The 20,231-nt window shown below is 42.2% G+C and overlaps 4 protein-coding genes across 8 annotated transcripts; 3 read left to right on the top strand and 1 right to left on the bottom strand.

Annotated features, from left to right (window-relative positions):
• The first annotated feature begins 89 nt into the window (after positions 1-89).
• On the top strand, positions 90-2,079 carry LOC129586155 (uncharacterized). Its single transcript, XM_055479197.1, has 3 exons — positions 90-552; positions 739-1,566; positions 1,729-2,079. The coding sequence occupies exons 1-3, from the start codon at positions 360-362 to the stop codon at positions 1,911-1,913; spliced, it is 1,206 nt and encodes a 401-aa protein (XP_055335172.1). The 5' UTR covers positions 90-359; the 3' UTR covers positions 1,914-2,079.
• Positions 2,032-12,493, bottom strand: LOC129586154 (autophagy-related protein 2 homolog B-like). Of its 3 annotated transcripts, XM_055479196.1 has the most exons (39): positions 12,105-12,493; positions 11,507-11,675; positions 11,033-11,179; positions 10,861-10,966; positions 10,606-10,795; positions 10,365-10,544; positions 10,057-10,162; positions 9,828-9,992; positions 9,714-9,767; positions 9,625-9,654; positions 9,428-9,560; positions 9,191-9,310; positions 8,862-9,048; positions 8,708-8,791; positions 8,389-8,645; positions 8,047-8,210; positions 7,874-7,985; positions 7,637-7,811; positions 7,431-7,576; positions 7,223-7,365; positions 7,005-7,168; positions 6,789-6,927; positions 6,473-6,654; positions 6,334-6,414; positions 6,161-6,267; positions 5,943-6,106; positions 5,818-5,882; positions 5,581-5,721; positions 5,126-5,407; positions 4,811-5,060; positions 4,486-4,613; positions 4,160-4,333; positions 3,914-4,097; positions 3,543-3,850; positions 3,399-3,481; positions 3,220-3,341; positions 2,966-3,120; positions 2,700-2,843; positions 2,032-2,579 (listed from the first exon to the last, which is right to left on the bottom strand). In XM_055479196.1, exons 1-39 carry the CDS (start codon positions 12,270-12,272, stop codon positions 2,313-2,315), a joined length of 5,976 nt encoding a protein of 1,991 aa, XP_055335171.1. In that variant the 5' UTR covers positions 12,273-12,493; the 3' UTR covers positions 2,032-2,312. The 3 variants fall into 3 exon arrangements, with proteins under 3 accessions (XP_055335171.1, XP_055335169.1, XP_055335170.1); XM_055479194.1 differs by having other exon boundaries at positions 5,818-6,106; XM_055479195.1 differs by having other exon boundaries at positions 4,486-4,604; positions 5,818-6,106.
• A 142-nt stretch (positions 12,494-12,635) lies between these two features.
• Positions 12,636-17,020, top strand: LOC129586400 (serine/threonine-protein kinase unc-51-like). Its single transcript, XM_055479627.1, has 11 exons — positions 12,636-12,829; positions 12,992-13,095; positions 13,169-13,261; positions 13,315-13,365; positions 14,092-14,161; positions 14,308-14,549; positions 14,722-14,856; positions 14,914-16,154; positions 16,220-16,338; positions 16,416-16,558; positions 16,618-17,020. Exons 2-11 carry the CDS (start codon positions 13,006-13,008, stop codon positions 16,828-16,830), a joined length of 2,397 nt encoding a protein of 798 aa, XP_055335602.1. The 5' UTR covers positions 12,636-12,829; positions 12,992-13,005; the 3' UTR covers positions 16,831-17,020.
• A 420-nt stretch (positions 17,021-17,440) lies between these two features.
• LOC129586402 (multiple coagulation factor deficiency protein 2 homolog) lies at positions 17,441-20,230 on the top strand. Of its 3 annotated transcripts, XM_055479629.1 has the most exons (4): positions 17,443-17,963; positions 18,025-18,185; positions 18,797-18,838; positions 19,218-19,593. In XM_055479629.1, the coding sequence occupies exons 1-4, from the start codon at positions 17,794-17,796 to the stop codon at positions 19,391-19,393; spliced, it is 549 nt and encodes a 182-aa protein (XP_055335604.1). In that variant the 5' UTR covers positions 17,443-17,793; the 3' UTR covers positions 19,394-19,593. The 3 variants fall into 3 exon arrangements, with proteins under 3 accessions (XP_055335606.1, XP_055335604.1, XP_055335605.1); XM_055479631.1 differs by lacking the exons at positions 18,797-18,838; positions 19,218-19,593 and adding an exon at positions 19,918-20,230 and having other exon boundaries at positions 17,441-17,963; XM_055479630.1 differs by lacking the exon at positions 18,797-18,838 and having other exon boundaries at positions 17,447-17,963.
• The last annotated feature ends 1 nt before the right edge of the window (position 20,231 follows it).

Raw genomic sequence — 20,231 nt, 5'->3', positions numbered from 1 at the left:
TTTTATTATTACTTATAATTTACTCTTCATGACATGAATGTCACGCAAGCACGATTCGTGGGCAAAAACACCATTAATCTGTCCACTACAGTTTTTGATTTCCCTGTTATATACTTACATGGGCACTTATGGTTGCGTCGCATTCACAAAAAACGAGAGAACGCAGGCATATTAGCATGTTTAGCAGGTTTAGCAGGCAGCTCAGTTGCTAAGGTTTCCTGCCTCCAGTCAAATATTGAAAAAACTTCGTAAAGAAATATTGGCCCATCGAGACTATCTTTTTGGAAAAGTGGGCACTAGACGACGTTTGCTTGCACTTCACTGAAGCCGTTCAAATTTCGGATTTTCCACGGCCAAGAATGGAACAAACCCCCGTCTTACCCAGCCGAGATACGGTGCACCATATCACCTCCTTTCGCGATCCCACCCAAACCTACCTGGAAAGTCCATGGACATTGTGGCTTGTAAATAAATTAGGCACGCAGAACAAATCGTGGATGGATTGCATTCACCCCGTCGCCACCTTCTCCACAATCCAACAGTTCTGGGTTGGTAAAATTTTAGCAGTTAAATACGAGTACAGTACTCTGTAGCAACCGCGCGTTTTTCGCTATCACAAACTGTAATAATGTAAGTGTTATTAAGGAGCGCACGCAAAAATGGCATCTCAAAAGGGATAACGATTATTTCTAGTGGCAATTTGTAATTCAAAATTGTCAGTGGTTTACATGTGCACAGGAATGTACAACAGCTTGAAACCGCCTTCCGAGCTGCCCGTGTACTGGGAGTACGCGTTATTCCGCGGTGGTCTCGGTCGGCGGATAATCGTTCCCGACTGGGACGATCATGAGAACATTGGTGGCGGTTGCATGCAGCTAACGGGCTTCAATCTGGACACGAAAATCATCGATCACCTGTGGCGGGATATCTGTCTGAAGGTCATCGAAGAAGCCTGGATTCACACGTCCGACTACATCAACGGAATCATGGTGTCTGGCAAGAGTGGCACCACCCGCTTCTACGTATGGGTGGCGCCGTGCAAGGAGCACATCTGGGAATGCGTACGCGACCGCATCGAAGGCGTGTTCGCGCAGGACTGTCGTACGCCCATCAAATGGACACCGCACATTGAGCGCAAAGCCATGCTGGACAGTAAGATTGCCGCGAAGCGTAACGCGCCGCAGAAAGTGCGCCCGCCCAAGGTGCCCACTCTGCCGCGACACTTCCGGAGTCGCTCGGTCGGCTACCGGACTAAACTGGATGTGGACGTGAAGACCGATGAATTCCTGGCCGCTAAGCGTGTGGCGCCGGAAGTCAAAGAGGTGGCCGCAGTGCCGGCCAAACGGCCGTTCCATGTGAAAGCGTCGCAGAGCAGTATTATGCTGCGAATGGGCGGAGGCGACAGTATGCGCGATGTCTACCATCATCCATACAGTCTGCTGCCATCGCGACCCAGAGGTCGATCCTGTCATGCGTCGAAACCGTACGCGGATTATCCGGTGTTCGGACCAGAAGGAGACGGGCGTCGCCTCTTGGGAACCGGTGATATGCCTGCTAACGCCGTGGGTAAATTTAACTTTCTGTGAATGCAAATCCTTACTAGGGTCGGCCTCAACAGGTCTACCATAATATTGCTGGAAATGGCTGACAATTTAGATTTGGCAAATACAGCTAACTTGTAAGATTTAGCAATTTTTCCCAGTGATAATTTTTTTATTTTTTTCCCAGGGAATTTCAAGTATTTGTACGGAAAGTCGCATGAAGAGTGTGCCATGGCTAAGCCTTGGCGCTCCCTTGTTCATACAGGTAAAGAGATGGTGGATGTTAGCACGCAGTTTAATGCACGGACCACAAATGGTGCCGGTGATGCGGACGCGCCAATTAGAAACCTGGATCCTGTGGAAGAAAACTAAAAACCATCTTCTGAAATTTATTGTGCTGTCTCTGTCCTTGTTTGCTAATTTTTTCTTCTCGCTTGTGCCTGTTAAATTTTTCTTCGTCAGCATTTTCTGTTTCTTGTTTCTTGATCACAACGACTTCGTTAGCGACTCTGATTTCTCTAGACATTTATTACAACTACGGGTAACGAAATTTACACCATCTCTCAACTTAAACAATCACAATTAGTGACGTCACAACTCTCCAGATAAGAATTCAAAATATAAGACACGAAATGAGCAAAAGCAATGGTAAAATCATTTGCTTAAAACATATCAGTAGGCCACACTGCTTACGGATCTGCAGTGAAAGTGTTTCACAATGGTTGGAGACTACTTCTTAAGTTCTTAATAACCCCTCAATCATTTCCTCCGTCACCGGTCACTACTGCGTGATTTAGGCGCGGACCGTACGTCGTCATCCGTGCGCCATTTCTCCAACTCGTCTTGCCTAATATCCGGTTGTAACTGGTTGCGTAATCCACCCAGAACATTGGAAGTCGCCTGACTGGCAAGAATGAGAGGCTTCACGATAGCCGGAGGGATTTGTCGCAAGGCCCCGCCCACGGCGCCGGTCATTCCCTTGTGCTCGCGCTCTTCGCTCACAGCATCAACGATTTCCTGCGCTGTATCAGTAAAGCCCTAAAAAGAAATTATCTCACCAACGAAACACTCTCGCACAAATTAAGAAGAGAAAAGCTGTATTATAACGGTGCTTATATGAAAATCGAGAAGCCTGTGAAATGTCGATTTACTCCATACCTCTCGCAGAACTCGGTAGGCAGTAACAACACCTTCCCGCAGATCCCCAGGCTGACTTTTTGGATATATCACATTAGACTTCCGTCGTTTCCGCTTGAAGCTTGGTCCTGGCGATATCACATCATACGCCGATTCTGCTGCAACCTATTGAAAAATATGCAATTACAAGCACGTTTACATCGTTGGTATAGAAAACATCACCAGAACTAGCACTCAGCCTAAGGAGAACTACCGTCAACTACAGCAATAAAAATTATTATACTCACTTGAACCGTTTGAATAATGCGATTGGTTAGCTCTAATGCAGCAATTAATGTCGACGTGGTAAAGGCACTTGCACCGCGCTGTACACCCCGTACGATACGTCCATCCTTTCTGTATTGCTCCACCGGAAGCCAAAACAAATCACGAATTCCTTGAACTATCAACGAAATAACGATTTCACTCGGACGCATCACTACCGGGATAAACGATAAACTGGAACAATCCAAGCAATACCAAAATTACTATCGTTTCTTACCAAGTTGCACAAAACAGTGCATGGGCCCGACGCCAGCTAGAAGATTTGCTAGCTGCGTTTTCCGAACGTCATCTAACCAGTCGTTCAACAAGGCCAAAAGCATCCGATCCAATCCACGAATTCTAAAAAAAACTGCCATCCTTGTCCATCCAATAAACATAAAAAATCAACATACTTACCCTTGTCGATTATGTAGGGCTTTGAGTCTGAGCATAGTGCAGTTGAGTTGAGCCAAACCAATTAATAATCCTCCCAGGGCACCCTTCAAAGAACGTACTAGCACAATCAACATGAAGCGAAATCACGATATATTTCAACCGTACCACCCGTTCCACATCTACGTGCTTTCCGTGATAGTCCAGCATAATAGGCACATCCGGCGAAAAAGTTATTGACTTGAAAAATATTTCAGAGTCAGGATCGGCTAGAATGGGTGGTGGTATAGCCAATAAATCATCCAACTTTGCATCAGCAGCAGCCTTCTTCGGAGCATCGTCGAATCGAATAAGGGGATCCTGAGCGAACATCTCTTCCTCTTCTAGTGATCCCAGTCGTGTGGTTCGTATGGGAATCTGATCTTTGGGAGACTGTGATACTGCCGAATGGGGCGACGACCGTTCAGAGAAGTCTTCTACAAAACCCATACGGTATTCATATCAGCATTAACTAAAATAGTGTTATCCGGCAAAATTACCTTCATCAGTAATCGTTTTTGGTGGAACTGCCCCCGTGTCAGAAAGCGCAGCAAAGAAATCGCCCAAGAAAAACATAGATTCTTGATCTATATTTAACCGAAGCGGCTGAAGGGAAATTTTCAGTGTGCATTCTTGCATCGGTAAAGCCGGATCAGGTCGCTCGTGTAATGCTCGTATTGAAAACTGCAAGCATTCACTGTCGATCCTAGTCAACAGCATTTCAACTACATCATTAACAAACGTACCATGCTAGCATAGCTCTGTTTGGGCATAGACGCAGCAACGTATTGGTATAAAAATTTGTTGATTTCCGATGATGCCAATCTGTCTCGAATCTCAAAATCCTGAATGAATAAAACTTGACGGGCCGCTTTCACAGTTTTTCCGTCAAAGGGATACTGTTCATGCTGGAATTTCACCTAGTATCGGAATCATCGTTAAAAAGTACTTTGTTACCCATGATCAGCCAATAACAGATACAACAGGATCACTTATTTCATAATAATATACAGATACCAGACTTCGTTAGCAGAAAATATACCATTGTTATCTACAATCTTCGAGGACGTACCTTGTTGAGATGAATTTCCATTAGAACGGAATGATCACGACCGGCTCCGCCTTTCAGCAACCATGATGGAGAATGGCCGGCATCGGTTTTGTCTGATCTACTGCTAGATCGTGTCTTCCCTAGATTCGCTGAGAAACTTATCACTTAGATATGTCATTATAATAAAACACCCGCGCATGGCCTTAGATATCAGAAAATTCTTTTTATATTAAAAAGACGAAAAGACCGGAAAAAATCTTTTAACTTTTTATTCTTTTGCAGCTACAATTCCGCCACGCCCCAACTACACCGCGGTATTGACTAGTAGCCCTTTAATCAGACTAACCTGGAGCACTATGTAGTCGATTGTGGGAACTCAGTCGGCGAGGATAAACCACCTTATCATCGAAATCCTTCCCTCCGTACAGGCACCAAACAAAGGACATTTCCTTTAACGTCACCCGCACTATCGGCAATGGATAGCCATCTGGTGCTTTGAGTTGATCCGTAACGGCCAGCGGAACGGCAAAATGATTTTCCACTATTCGGATAGGCTCCATCGTGAGAAGTTTTACGCCCGGTTCCCCACTCTTTGGCTACAACGTCAAAAAAAAACCCATCACAAGCGCTACAAGCTTGACTGAATACAAAAATTTATTACTGCTATTCCAACACCCAAATCTTCATCAATAATACAAAAATCATCATCATCAATCGGATTTGCGTCCGACATCGATGTCTTAAGTGATGACGAGATTGTGGCTGCCATCGGGAAATGGGCATTATTTGCCACATGCAAAGGGGTGTGCATTGGATAATCATGTTTGGCCAAAGAATCTCTTCGTGGCGGACTTTCTTTCATGGCATCCATCATTTCATCAAAAACATTTTCATCCTGACTATATTTAGCCTCCAGAGAGACTGTTCGCGGGAATGCATCGATCTGAAAATTTTAAACAGTTCATCAAAATGGCCAACAATGACAGTCAATATAATAAAAATTAAGTAAGTTTGTAACCATCCTAAATACAGCATGTTCTGCATCCCATCAGTTCTTAACGAGTCAAATACCAAGACTAATTTATGAGTTTTTACAATCGGTAGGAAACTACTGACCTTTGGTGCTGCGGGCGCAATATTAAGATCTCGATATTCAGCCAAGTATTTCAGCAAGTTGCACAATTCCAAGCAGGAATCAGAACAGGTCCGCAGGTAGCAGCAATCATTAGAAGCCCGAAAGTCAAAGCGCGGAAAATCCTGCAACTCACAACTTTATACTAATACCGCAACTACAATGTTCTAGTGGGGAAGGCTTAATATCATTATATTCAAAACCGAACTGGACTGACTTACTGGACTTCCTTCTGCAATTTTAACCTGAAACTCCATGAATGGAATATCCAAAACGCAGACATAATCTGTAAAACACGTGCTCAGAAAAAGACAATTTTTTATTATGTTGCGCAAAAAAGTCTTGCCTTCTTTCAATTTAGCAGGTTGTTTCCGTTTACTAAGATGTAATCGCAGATCCTGAGCTATTACTCGAAGAAGGGTCTGCGGGCTTTCCGCAACCAACGTACTGGAAAGGTTCAACTTGTTCACAGCTACAAGTGCGGCCAGTGGGGAAGGCATGTACTTTGGGCTGAAACGAATATAAGCAGCATCTTCGATTTATTTAGATGAGTAAGATGAGTACCGGTATTCCGCAGCTGAACTGCCTATTGACAGATGAAATTCCGTAATTATGGTTGGACTATTGTATCCCATCACAGGAAAATCTCGTAAATTCAAATATTCGATGAACTGCAAAATAACGGTAGAACGGGTTGTTTCAGTGTCACCAATCGGTCCCCAGTTCGAAAAATATACCTGTGTCAGCCAAAAATCATCAGGGAGGGTTACTCTATAATGCATTCGCAGAGCGTTCAGTTCCAAAGCAACTTTTATATCCTAAAAGTGCATATAAACGTTTACAAATGCCACATGGCCGTACCAGGAAAAGTTTCACCTTAATATTACGAAATGTATCAACATGAATGTCCACTGCAACATTAAGCATGCACGCATCATCCAACTGTGTGTCGGGGCTTCCATAATCCAAGAGCAATTCATCATCCAGCGGTTCGATTACCGGCAACAAGTGGGCCGGTCGCTTAAGAGACGCCACCGGTACATCCGGTGCAACAAAATCTGTCAAAATATTTAAGAACTGACCTTCAGTGCACCTCTAAATGTCATGCATGTATACAAGCAAAATGCTTAAATGCGTTCGGTTAGCGGCTTTTTACGACAGTTACAGTGACATTCGATCATCAGGTACAAACCTCCAAAATATAACTCCAGACGCTGGACTTTGACTGAAGAATACCGGATTTCCGGCTGTCCCCGATAGCCACTAACACTGAAAATACTTCCTCGACTAATTTCCACCCAAGCTTCATGTGCTCGGCGCTCTCCGTGTTTCTACACCATGCATAAGTTTTTGAATTAACCCGATGTAGCCCCTGATGGATTACTTTATAAAGTATTTCACTAGTTACCCCAATTTTCGCTCCCACGGAGGCATTACCAATGTTGAGAACGACGCAAACTTCGCTGGGGATTTGAGCACGATATTTCGACAATCCACTGGCTTTCAATTTGTTTATGCGTTGCGCATGATCCCAGTTTTCCTCATCGTCGATATCAGAGCCGGTATCTGAATCTAAGAAACATAACAGTGCAAAGGTTGTCCAAATTAGGTTAAAAGCAGTGTTACCAGCTGCGCTCTTGCACATTTCAAACATGACTGGACCATTATCAAGCGAATTCCGTCCCATCAGGTGAGCCGCACTTAGCGGTATCACCTGCTGCCCGGATGCTGGCCCAGCTGGCTCCCACAGAAGAAGATCAGTGTTAATTCTGTAAAAAAACATTTCTAAACAAATGCACTGCGCTATCGTCTGTCTAAGTTGCAATGCTGTTACCTGTTGTAGAGAATTTCCAAAACATTCTTGTCCGGAATAAATGCTGTTATTTTAGGAACCACAATCTCGATTGACATCTCCGAGTTTAACAATACGTGGTCTTTGAATGCAGATGCCTGTTCGGAGCGGGCCGGTTGGACACAATTCTAGAAAGGATCTATGAAACATCATACAACCTAATAATGTAACATTAACACAAATCTTACAATTTCTTCATGTTCCACAATATTTTTCGATGTCATGAATAATGAAGGCTCTTTTTCTGTGGTTTCGCAGATATCTTCCAGTGATCCGGCTTTTGCATTACCATCGTAATCATGATCAACCAAAATGTCTGCTGATACGACATTTCGAGGAAACTTCCGCAAAATTATGCCCAACCTGCAAACGCATTTGTTATGGCCGCGACCTCCGCTCAGGCGTATGATCAGCACTTATCATACTTTAAGCGATTTGCAAACTCATTCCTCCTCTTTTCATCAATGGAGTAATCCACATCCATTTCTGCTTCGAGGAACATGATCGGTTTTTCGTTCGCAGAACTTTGAAAACCAGCTGCAATACACCCCAGTAGGTATTGAAAGTGTCAGAAGACCACAAAATTTAACCACAATACCTGATAAACTTCGGCAATTAAAATCGAGTTTTGTCACAAGCTCGTCGCCCAGAGCTGTGGTAAATGCCAGTTCTGAAAAGATCACAATCAACTTCTCCTTGTGTAGCGCTCGTTTCCAGGTAGGAAACCTGTCCCGTGCGGGCCGCAAATCCAAGACCGGAAATCTGCACCAACAAAACCATTTACAGTACTTCTATATCATTTTCCATATCGTTACAATTGCACGCATTTGCGAGCTGTCAGCAAAAACGACCAAATGCGAAGTGATCGAGTGCGAAATGCGAATTATCGAAATATTCTGCACCCGATTCATCTTAAACTGATTTCAAATGCCCAGCTAACCTTATGTGAACAGTCAGTTCGACACAGCTAAGGGAAACATTCATCTGCAATCCATCGCTTTTCACCCTCCGCACGGGATGTCCAGCAGACCAAGGGTTTTCCGGTAGATCATGACCCGAGTCGGGCAAACTTAGGGCAGCAAAGAGTTCGACTAGTCGGTCAATAATTGTAATATCCAGATCAGTTTTGGCTGGTTGTAAAGCGATCTTCAGTTCGCTGTTTTTTTGACTGGATGTTTTAGAGGTAGCCCCGCCAACCTAAATGAACTCAAAAATATCAGCGAATCGGAAAATAACATGTGAAAAACTGTAACCAGTACCTTTTCAGTTGACTCCAGTTCAATAGTGATACAGCTTGTAAACGAATATCTGTCTTCGGAATTACGATTTGGAAACGAAAGAATCTGAAGCCACATTTCACAGCATTCAAAACCACATAGGCAGAGAGAGAAAATAATGGTTAATCTGTGTTACCTCTGTGCACAGCGGCACTGTTTTTAAATGATACAAATTCTCCTGATGACGCTCGGGCTCTACATCATCCGATTTAAACAAGTGCTCCCATGCTTCAAATCCACCAAATGAGCATTTCAATGACTGCACAATGGCTGATGTCGAGCGCTTTTCTGAGCACTCTATTAACAGCGTAGACGCGCTTATCCTACAAGCAATGAGATTAGTTACCAACCCGAAAACGGGTATATATCGCAAAATCTTTTCAGTCTCCTGAATACTAGGAAATCAGCACTGTTCAGAACCATGTACCATGCTTCACAGTTTTCCACAGTGGAAAATATTTTTACCATAAATGTCCATGTGGAATGGTTCTAGAGAATCTATGTCGAAGCAAGAGTGTGTCCTGGAAATCCCAGTTGCATACATCCGATGTGGCAGAAAAATAGTCTCTTGCAGTCTTTTGCAGTCTGCGCAAGAAACACATTTTCTTTAATAAATTTACAAATATTCAGGGAAATAAAGGACACAATTATTGTAAAATACAGAGCATTTCCCGCTTTGTTCTATCCAGTTTGCGATCGTACTCTGAGAATGGAAAACTGGGACACGATCGAGCGCCCTCGGGGTCTTCCTGCACAACTGTCAAAATTAAGGCCCGGATTCGAATATTTGCGGCGTTGATGGTAGTCAGCTGCCTTTCCGAAAAGGAAGAATCAACTACAAATTAAAGACGGAATAATTTTGCGCCAACTTTGGACAGGTCAGGACATTCTTTTCTGACCGGTAACAGATTTTCCCGGTTGTCGGCGATCTGTAAACAAAACAATCTGTGATTAAAAAAAGAACAATCCCATTCGAAACTCGACTTACGAATGCCATCATCATTTGAAAGTCTCCTTGAGTCAAAGGAAAAAAATTCTTCGTCTAGAAAAAAATTATTCGATAGATAAAATCCTGGACAAATACTTAAGCAATGCTTTACACCTTCTCGCAATGTTCTATCGGTATTCCACGTGGCCAGTTCTATATTGTTGCCACCTTGAGTCAGATGCTGGCGAGCGTCGATATCTCGCTGCAACTCGCTTTCTATCTTTGAATAATCGGAAGTCGTCATGGGTTTCTGCAGTTCCAATCTATTTCGGCCATGATCTATCAAACCAACAAACCTGGAAGACGTCGAACTTATGATGCTCTGCAAAACAATTACACCCACCTTCAATGCTTCCAGGGAACATATCACGGAAGAGATTCTTCAACATTTCCAACTGCTTAGGCCATACAATCGCATGGATAACCCCAACATGTCCACTCATTTTGAACTAAGCAAAAAAATCATAGCTTAGGAGAACAGATACGAGTACAGATAGCAGGAAGTTCACATTCAATTATATGTTGCCAGTTAGTTTCCAATAACGAAATGGGAATGACCAGATCTTTACGCAAAAAACCGAAATTATTTCGCAGCTTTCCTTCTACCAAGACCGGTCAAACCACTATTAAACTAGAGAACCAGAAGCAAACCTTAGGAACGTTAACCCCGTCGGTCTGTTTCACTTCCAGTTGGATATCTATCATTTCATGGCACGCCGCAATTTGGACTAAATTTTGGCTGGTTTGTTTAGGTGTTTGATTTTGCTGTTCCATATCTGGCTGACGGGTGACTGTACCCAAATCTCTGGCGGAGTAAAACATCTCGGAATTCTGTAACAAGAATGTTAACAACAACACACAAAGATCACAGGAATACACCTGCAAACATTACCTCCAGAATTTCATGAGAAGATGGAAACATGGAAGTAGATTCGGTGGTGCCAAAGGGATAAGTGTATTCATCAGAAAACAAATCCACTCCTTCCACAATAAAACACTTTTTTGCAACGGCTGCCGGTTGGTAGTTGACAGTTTCGTCATCGTCTTTAGATTCTGTGGCGGCTTGATCGAAATATTTAACGCTAAAAAACATTAAGCGTATTTGAGGGCAAAGTGCGACGCAGCATTTCCAATGCGAAAACATTACTTTTTAATACGAACTTCCAATGCAATCGCTCGAGTCTTGAATCCATCTTGCTCCTGTTCAAGCCGGACAACAATGTCGCTGAAGTTAACCTTTATCCGGGTAAGCACTGCAATCACCATTACAACTTTCAACGACAAAGCATTTTGCGAAAAGCAAGAAATAACAATTTTACCAATATCAATCGCCTGAGCAAATTTCTCCAGCCCTTCTAATTGATTTGCCTGGGCTTTCCTCGCTCGTTCATCCTCTCGGAGGCATTCTTCTGCTAGCTGCATACTCGATTTCGTCATACTGCCCCACATCGAGTCCAGCATCACCGCTGCAAAGTACCCGATCAGAGAATTCAGTATGTCACGCTCCCACTAATAGCAAACAACAGAAATAGCAAGAATACGAACGGCTCTAACCGTAAAACCGTAATACTCGTACGGTAAACTGCCACAAAAACTTAATGCCTGTGAAAAATGAGTACTAAAGTCCATCATTAAGCGATTTTAGCAGCTAGTCTAGAATATTTACGTAATCACACAGCACACTGTCAGAAGCAGAATCAAAAAGTCAAGTGCGAAAAACATGCAATAATAAGGTAATAATGTACGAAAAAATACGAAATAAGACTATTAGAGTATTAGACTAATCAACCCACATTTCTCGAATACGCGCTTCGGTCTGAGAGTGATCTCGAGTCCTTTGATTTCCACACGCGTGTTGTCGGATAGGAGCGCTGACCACGGAATGTCCACAGAAACGCACCCAATGTATCCATCCACGATTTCAAAGGGGAGATTGACGGATTCGAAGGATTCATTTATCAGCTACAAGAAATGCAAATTTATTGGCTGGAGGGGGGGCTGAATTTCCGAAATTAATTTCGAGATATTAAGCCATGCTTAATCGATTAGCCTACGAGTACGAAATCTTGAAACCAAGAATTTTCTTACTTTTGATATATCTAGAAATAATTGGCGAAAAATTTAGTTACAGTTTTCGCTTACATATTAGTTATTATTAGGATTTATGACATCTTTTTTTCCATTCGGCAATGGTTGCCAGAGACTTCGTTTAGAATGATACCAATTTATTTAATAAAAATTAATTAGACCGAACTTGATTAAATTAATCAATTTAACTGACATTCTAACATTTTGCTATTGTTGACATCTAGGAGAAGCTAAAGGCAGAAGCTGATAACTGATTATTAAATATTACATTATTACAAAACAAGTCACGCTTTAGTCGCTTACTTCTGAATCCAAAACAAGTCCATTAACAACACCTGTACCATTAAACAATGACACAGATAACTGGTCGAGATCAACTTTTTCCTTGAGAAATTGTCCAAGGTAGCGTTGCAGGAGATATCGACAAGCACGCTTTTTTACGGACTCCAACCAAGGAAAGTTCCAAGGCATGGTGACAGTGTCGCTAGCACGCGCTCTGACAACTCAGGAGATTTAGATTCTTTACTGACCCAGCGTTACATATTTGCGACTTTGATATTTCGCAATGCTTAAGGATACTGTTAAATTATCATAAATGGAAGATTTAAAGGCTATCAGATAAAAAAAATTTCTGGAAATGACAAGCAGCGTTTAAATAAAATTCGATGATAAGTACTGTACAGCAGTCGTAACTTTTCGGAACAAGAAAATTTTGTTAAAAAGTGGTCGTACGACTGCGCACGGCTGAAAGTTTGTAAACATGTGATGAGTGAGTCATAGCGTGCAGTCATACGTTTCGTAAAGCTACAGTACGTACAAATAGGATCATAGGAATGCGAGTTGGGATATAAACGGTGTCCGTAGCTTTTTAACTGGCCTACCATCGTTTGGAATCCATGAATCAATTATACTACTTATGTCTAGTAACTAATTACAATTGTTTGTTGGCTACAATGAAATCCGTGCAGTATTGTAATTGATTTGGGGATGAAATTGAATGGAATCTTGGCAGTTTCTATCGCTATGATGTAACCCTGACTTAGGGTTTTCTGTTGACAATAATCACAGATTATCACAGATTGCATACAACTGGTTTCAGATCGGGCAGGCGATTGTTTTCGACGTCCCACATCTTAGCTTTTTTCGATATTCCTCGGTTGTTAACCGTTAACGGCATTATTTTTGTGCAGTTAAAGATTTCGTGATGGAGACAATAGGAGAATATTCTTATTTTCGCAAGGATCTTATCGGACATGGAGCGTTTGCCATGGTCTTTAAAGGCAGACACAACAAGGTATGATAATTATTGTGTACTGCTTGTAGATTTTACTTTTTAATTAAACGCGATAGCTTTTTTATGGTTGCAGAATCTGGATAAACTCGTGGCTGTTAAAGTGATTGCGAAGAAGAATCTCTCTCGGTCTCAAGGCATTCTCGGAAAAGAGATTAATATACTTAAGGTACGGATAGATGTTGTTTTCCAATTGATTAATCGCTCATAGACGGTTTTTAGGAGTTAGCATCTCTGCAGCATGAAAATCTTGTGTCGCTCCTCGATTGCAAGGTGAGTAATTCAGTAACAACATAAATCAATAACGCTTACGTAGTAGGTTAGCAGCTACAGTAATTTTTTTAATTACAGTAATGTGTAGTTATCGAACAGTTACTGTAGATGTTGATTATTAAGCCAACCCTTGCTTTTATTATTGTAATTTTTTTAATGTTATTTTTGTATTCATAGTGGGAAAAAATGATGTTGTTGTACTACAATAGTAATTTTGAGTGGCCAGTGACGCAGTGAGGAATAACAATAACTTAAGAATATTCCCGGTGCAAACGAGTGATAGAGAAGTACAATAGTAGTAGCTGCACCAGTGTATCCACTGTAAATACCTTTCTAATACTTGTTGCAGAAAAGGCGTCTCATGGAAATGTTGATATTGTGATTCCCGAAAAATTTAATTATCAATAGTCTTTCAACGTTTTTTTTTGGTTGTTATTATCGGCATCGGCTTGAAAATATTTTTCTGAGATTCGAAATATGATGCGCAGTAATATGGATTTTATCGGTTTTTTAAGGTACTATTTTTTATTAACATGTAAGTTCCGATATTTGCATCATCTGTCTTTACGATACCGTTTTGTGTAAGTAATATCGGAACTTTCATGTAAACGTGCACAGGTGGCAAAAGTATGAGTATGCCTTTGGACGGCAAAATTTTGCAAATCATTAAAATGTGCGGTCCCACCACACTTAATTTCGTGGGTTATACGCTGTTTTTTATTGCAGGAAAGTGCACAAAATGTCTATTTGGTGATGGAATACTGCAACGCAGGGGATCTGTCCGAATATCTTCACGGTATGCTCCCATGAAATGTTTAGTCGCGGCAGCTGGTTATGGCAACCTACACGCTTTATATGGCATCAGTAAATTATGCCTTTTTTGGATTTTATCCGTTTTATTTGAGAAAAATTGCTTTCATTGTTGTGATTTTTTTACTACAGGAAGCGGCGCCTTGACGGAAGATACGATTCGGTTATTCGCTAAGCAGTTAGCGGCGGCTATTCGAATATTAAAATCGAAGGGCATAGTTCATCGAGATCTGAAACCACAGAACATTTTATTGTGTTGTAACGACGAACGTTACCGCGCTGGTAGCAACAAGGACCGTCGCCCCGATCCTCAGAGTTTACAACTCAAAATTGCTGATTTTGGCTTTGCTCGTTTCTTGCAAGATGGTGTAATGGTGAGTTTATGGTGAAATCTTTGGTAATTCGGTAATCAGTCCTCATTTATTCACTCGAATTTGCGTACATATTATGTTTCCCACTCCTTGTTATGTTCATCTACGGTGTTTAACTGACAGTTTTCTCAATTTATTTAAGAAATTTAAAATTTATTATTTTCGGCACTAATAGGCTGCCACCTTATGTGGAAGCCCCATGTACATGGCACCGGAAGTCATCATGTCGCAGCATTATGACGCTAAAGCCGATCTTTGGAGCTTGGGAACGATTCTTTATCAGTGTTTTGTTGGTCAGGCTCCATTTCAGGTGGGCTAAAGTTGAGAAACGGGTCTAAACAAAACCGCATTGCACTGATTTTTTCAGGCCAGCAATCCGCAACAGCTGAAGCAGTTCTATGAGCGTAATCAGGATTTGAAGCCAAATATTCCTAGCAAGACTTCCCCGGAGTTTCGTGATCTTCTTCTTCGACTCCTGAAACGAAATCCTCGCGATCGGATCGAATTCGATGATTTCTTCGTACATCCCTTCCTGTACACATCTGTGCCTAGAGTCAAGGAGCCCCAGCTGCTCCACGAATCTGTCATGGAAACAAATGCCACTCCAACCATGACGCGTAGTCAGCGAAGCGCGCCACGACTTAGAGAAGCCGAAGAGAATTCCAGTAATCACTCTTCATTATCCGCTGATGACTATGAAATGGTCCCTTCCACTGTTGATTCTCCCGAAGAAACTGAAATAGACGTTGCAAATGTTACTCGTGTTCAGAAGGAGATATCTCCACAGCGCATGGTTTCGTCACCGAGACCTATCTTGAGCCCGCTCCGGTCATCAGTCTCACCTTTGCCTGCAGCGTCAGCGCCTCCCAGAGTTAGTCTTCCAAATTTTGATAACCGACCAAAGTCAGATCCGATGCTGGAGTCCTTAACGCCTCCTCCGGTGCAGTTTTGCATGGGAACCCCTCCCAGCCATGCTACTCGCATAGTTTCTATTCCCCGGCCTATACATAACCCCGAAGAAACGGTGCCCGATTCACCGCGTTCAGGGTTTTCACCAATTTCGGCCCTCTCCAAGCTGCCACGACCGGTGACTGGAATATTTGACGTAACTGCAATCGAGCAGTCTCAGTCCAAAATATCGAGGGCCTACACACTGCCGGAAATGCATGCTTTAGGCAACGTTACCGCTCCTTTGGAACCCGATTCTCCCCAGCCGGAATACGGTGTACCACCGGCCTTTGCCGCTCCTATGACATCGCCTGTGTTAAGAGCATCCACGGTATCGCCTAGAGATAGGAGAATTTCGCTCAGCATGGCCCGAACGCGCAACCGCAGTGGTTCCGAACTTCCAAGCCAAGCCTCCCCAACGGTATTCGAAGAGCTGATGAATATGGTGCCTCCGGAATTATCACAAGAAATTTTGCTAGAGAAGGAGCACAATGAGTGCTTATCTAAACTTATCTTTGTCAGACATTTGGTGCAGTGTATCACTGAAGTTGCCAAAACCAGGGACACACCAATTCGGTTTGCGGGAGATGTGGGATCGCTGACTGCTGGTCAGGGAACGGAAGCGTTGCAGCGCTTTAATGTGACCAGCCTTAGTCAAAAGTAAATTGTTACTGCGCACTTAAGGTTTTTGTCCTGTGCTTGATCGAACGGTCACATGTGTTTAGGTGGGCGGAGAAACTAGTTCTTTACTGGAAAGGTCTGCAAATACTACAGACCGCTTTGGCATACGCGCGAAATGAGTACTCTTCTCGAAGGCTGCAACCATCGAATTCTATGCGGAATGGTAAGCTTGTGTTGTATAAAATTTAGAGTAGCTACGCTTTATATTTTAGTAATTCCCTTCATTCCGTGTTTTTGCAGCTGTCTCTTCATTGCATAAGTTGTATGTGGAATGTTTGGCGGTTGTTAAACGACTCAGTCGGAATCAGTTGTTTGAGTCACTGGACATGCAAACTATCAATATTTCAGCGGATGCTATTCTCTATGCGCATGCGTTGGAAGCGGTGAGGAAGTGTTGAGTAGCCTTGTGATGACAATTTATGATTTAATGTCTTTCCTGCAGTGCCAGTCTGCTGCTCTGGATGAATTATTCGGCAACCCGGAAGAATGCTTTAATCGCTACGAAACAGCCTTCACCTTGTTACATTCATTGCATCAGCAAGCTGACAACGAGCCGGACAAGGCCATACTGCAACGCTACAAAGAAGCCGTACAGAAACGTTTGATGATTCTTCACAGCAAAGGTTATATAAGCGCATATGAAACAACGTTTTAACTTCGAGTCATACAAAGCTTTAGCTGAGATGCTTTTTTAAGTTTTACTGTGCTTCGTTTTTTAACGGCATCATGCATGTGATTATGTTTGATCATTTGTACAGTGTGTGAAGATTTGGCCGGTTCATCTTCATTTGTTTTGTTTTAGTCATGGATGTACAATACACTTTGTATAAAAAATATTGTATTTGTTCATAAGGTTGGATGAAATTTTCTATGACATTGGCCACGGGTTTCTTAATCTTTCGTTCCAGTTACACTTTAGATGCTTAGATGAAACTTCTGGTTGTTCAGATTTCAGAGCTAGAACAATCACTAACTTGTAAGTTGTAAGTCTTATGGAAGATCAGAAACTGATGTGTTCGTAACTTCGTAAATGTTTAGGTCTGGCAAATATGGATACAACTTTCGTAAATTTTTTAGTTTGTGAAAAGTTTTTAAATCACCGCGAAATTGCGAATTGTGGCACGACACGTCATGCATTTTTCCAAAAGACTGCAGGTTACGCAATCGACGAAACCTGTACCTGAAAAAAATCCAAAAAGTCTTGAGCTGGCTGCCATACGTTAGCGGTTGTGCTGTGCCTACAGGATTGCTACGTTGACACTTCAGAACTGAGTCAACTGACCCACATTATTCTAAAAAAATCTTTTTAAAATTTAAAAGACAGGTTGACAAATTTTTCAAGTGCTTCTGTGTGTAAACTGTAAGGAAGCATGCCACCGTGTTAAAAATATCCGCGAAAATTATTCGGTAGCGTCATCCACCAATATCCTCCTCAGGATTCGGTCGATTTAATTCATCGTTGTAACTTCGCTGTCTGCCGTGACACCATAAATTCCATTCTGTCTGGGTTGTTTGGGTCAGAGATCCAGGAGGCAAGAGTTTCTACGGATCCCAGCTGACAACGAGATCCAGTTAGATTTGGATTGATCTGCCAGAATCTCCGTCAGCAGACTCAGAAATGATATTGAACCTGATAAATCTCCTATTTATATGCGCGTGTGCCCTGGTGTTGCGAGACGTAACCTGCCATGCTAGTAATCAAAACTACAATCTCCCTCCAATTCCTCAACCGCATCTACAACCTGGCCAGAATCCCATGCACGACAAGGCCTTCGTACAGGATAAAGCGTACGATAACACGTGACGGTGCAGAAAAGTTTTCTGTGTTTCATATAGCACCTTTTCTTAGGCATATTCAAGAGCATTTAGAAGGCATCACCAACAAACGACCGGAAGATATGAACGAACTGGAACTGCAGTTCCATTACTTCAAACTCCATGACACGGACAGCAACAACAAGCTTGACGGATTGGAGCTGATCCATGCTATCACGCATTATCACGGCGGAGGTACGGTTAACACCTTCACCCTATTTCTCATTGTAAATGCTGTGGTTTGTGTTTGTACTATTGTACGCAAGCGCATGATCCCGGAACTGGTAGCTTGTCCTTATCGAATTTTACCGCACCTTATCGCTGCTGGCTTTATCGCTTTGTGTCGTACGTTAGTAGCTTACTGCTTGCAGTAAATTATTAGCCCCATATCTGTTCACTTAATTGTGTTATTAGACGCTATGTATGTGCATTCGCGGGATCGGCCGAACGGAATGCCATTAATTGCGGCTATGACGTTTTAGTTAGCGAGCGGTTTCGGACAACCTAACCATCGAGAGTATGACGTGATAACAGTGGCTGGCACCTATTCGCAATAACACAGGTTTAACAATAAACGGAATTTTAAACTCTGCCTGCTTATTTAACAACTTGAGGAAGGAACTGATAACCCGCGCGTAATGCGTACTGCAACAGCGATGCCACAGTAACCGCATTAAGTACTGCATCTTATTACGTATGTAATTTGGAGAGGAATTTTGTAGAATTTTAGCACACCTACTTTAATAGAGCTCACAGACTTAGCGCCGACTGAGAACATTTCTAGTTGATGTTTTTTTGTGGATAAGATTTAGGTCCGCTTTTCGAAAGAAAGGATTTAGTTGTGGAAGGTAAAGAAGTTCGTGAGTGGAGTTGAAGCTCTGTGTTTCCTAACATAATAACAATAATGGGTGCACGATTACGCAGCTCGGAATTGAATGACAAACTGCTAACTAAAGCGTAGTGAAGGCCAGATACCAGCTTGAGCTGCTTTTAAAACTGAAACGACGTTCATGGTTCGTATTTCGTAGAAACAGTTTGCAGAGCACCTTGCCAGTGGGTTTGCGGTGCTGCATGGCGGTTTTTTGGTATTTTAGTTTGTAACAAACAGTAAGGCTTGCAGAGAAAGCGTTTTCTGTTTCTGCATGACAGATTTGCAAGGCTTTTCTTACTCTTTCTTTGCTCTTTTTTAATTTTATGGAAAAAATTAAACGTATGTATGCGTTGCAGAAGTTCCGGATGTGAAAGGTCCTCGTATGCTGACCGATCACGAGCTAAGCATGACAGTGGATGCCATATTACTGGACGATGATAAAAATAATGATGGTTATATTGATTATTCCGAATTTGCTACCTCGCAGACCAGAAATCAGGGCCCAAATAATCCGAATAGGCAGCAGTCTTAGATTTATGCTTTTTTACCGGCTGGCTTACCTTACGTTTTTGACAAAGTTTTATTGTGTATTTTTTCTACAGCGTAATTGATTTGTTTGCACTGAAGCAGAATACCATTCAGTTGAGTTTCTGAGTTAACTCACTGCAAATGTTTAACTAACAGCAGAAAATTATTAATAAAGTTCTGGCGGGATAAATTTCGTGATAACTGTTCGATCGAGGTGCGTAAAACAGTTACAGTGCTTTGTACATCTGTAAATTTACAGTAGAGTTTTGTCATAAAATAAAAACCTGGATGTGTACCGGAATTTGATCTCAGTACTTTGTTGTAGCAAGACGACACCTTCCACTTGTCACACTTTCTTGATCTCGCAATCAGTACGAGTACGATTCCAGTGGTTGCTTTGCTTTGTAGTGTTGTTGCTTCGCGGATTAAAATTTGTTTGGCCCACTTTAAGATCCAAATGCAAGATACATATAACTGACACAATCACCTTCTTTATACTTTCTCGGTCAGATTGTTTCTCAATTTCAGAGGGAGATCTTCCTGTGATAGATGGTGTAGCTCGCATGTATACTGAAAGCGAACTCAGCACGACTGTGGATGCCATACTGTTGGCCGACGATACGAACAATGACGGTTTTATAGACTATTCCGAATTCGCTTCCAAAGTTACTAAATAAAAATGCTCGTACTTGTTACTGCTTGCAACATGCACTTAATCGTTTCGATCGGTTATCATTTTCAAAACTGTTTGCGGTATGTGTATCGTCACCTTTATGCCGTTGCGATATCGCGATATGGTAATAGTTAAGTAATTCGCGAATCGCAATTCAGTGATATTTACA

Source organism: Paramacrobiotus metropolitanus, unplaced genomic scaffold, assembly GCF_019649055.1.
Source record: "Paramacrobiotus metropolitanus isolate TYO unplaced genomic scaffold, Prichtersi_v1.0 Parri_scaffold0000020, whole genome shotgun sequence".
In the NCBI taxonomy this organism is placed as follows: Eukaryota; Metazoa; Tardigrada; class Eutardigrada; order Parachela; family Macrobiotidae; genus Paramacrobiotus; species Paramacrobiotus metropolitanus.
Note: the sequence above shows the minus strand (reverse complement) of the source record. Positions and strands in the feature narration are given on the sequence as shown.

What these genes read in the sequence shown, in the direction of transcription:
- LOC129586155 (XM_055479197.1), top strand. Translation starts at nt 360, where the DNA reads ATGGAACAAACCCCCGTCTTACCCAGCCGAGATACGGTGCACCATATC. An exon ending in AATCCAACAGTTCTGGGTTG is followed by an intron (nt 553 to 738) that starts GTAAAATTTTAG and finishes ACATGTGCACAG; the next exon opens with GAATGTACAACAGCTTGAAA. An exon ending in TATGCCTGCTAACGCCGTGG is followed by an intron (nt 1,567 to 1,728) that starts GTAAATTTAACT and finishes TTTTTTTCCCAG; the next exon opens with GGAATTTCAAGTATTTGTAC.
- LOC129586154 (XM_055479194.1), bottom strand. Translation starts at nt 12,272, where the DNA reads ATGCCTTGGAACTTTCCTTGGTTGGAGTCCGTAAAAAAGCGTGCTTGT. An exon ending in CCCAGTTTTCCATTCTCAGA is followed by an intron (nt 9,311 to 9,427) that starts GTACGATCGCAA and finishes TTTCTTGCGCAG; the next exon opens with ACTGCAAAAGACTGCAAGAG. An exon ending in GCACTGTTTTGTGCAACTTG is followed by an intron (nt 3,121 to 3,219) that starts GTAAGAAACGAT and finishes TTTCGTTGATAG; the next exon opens with TTCAAGGAATTCGTGATTTG.
- LOC129586400 (XM_055479627.1), top strand. Translation starts at nt 13,006, where the DNA reads ATGGAGACAATAGGAGAATATTCTTATTTTCGCAAGGATCTTATCGGA. An exon ending in TGTCGCTCCTCGATTGCAAG is followed by an intron (nt 13,366 to 14,091) that starts GTGAGTAATTCA and finishes TTTTTATTGCAG; the next exon opens with GAAAGTGCACAAAATGTCTA. An exon ending in ATCGAATTCTATGCGGAATG is followed by an intron (nt 16,339 to 16,415) that starts GTAAGCTTGTGT and finishes GTGTTTTTGCAG; the next exon opens with CTGTCTCTTCATTGCATAAG.
- LOC129586402 (XM_055479629.1), top strand. Translation starts at nt 17,794, where the DNA reads ATGATATTGAACCTGATAAATCTCCTATTTATATGCGCGTGTGCCCTG. An exon ending in CACGCATTATCACGGCGGAG is followed by an intron (nt 18,186 to 18,796) that starts GTACGGTTAACA and finishes TTTGTGGATAAG; the next exon opens with ATTTAGGTCCGCTTTTCGAA. An exon ending in AAAGGATTTAGTTGTGGAAG is followed by an intron (nt 18,839 to 19,217) that starts GTAAAGAAGTTC and finishes TATGCGTTGCAG; the next exon opens with AAGTTCCGGATGTGAAAGGT.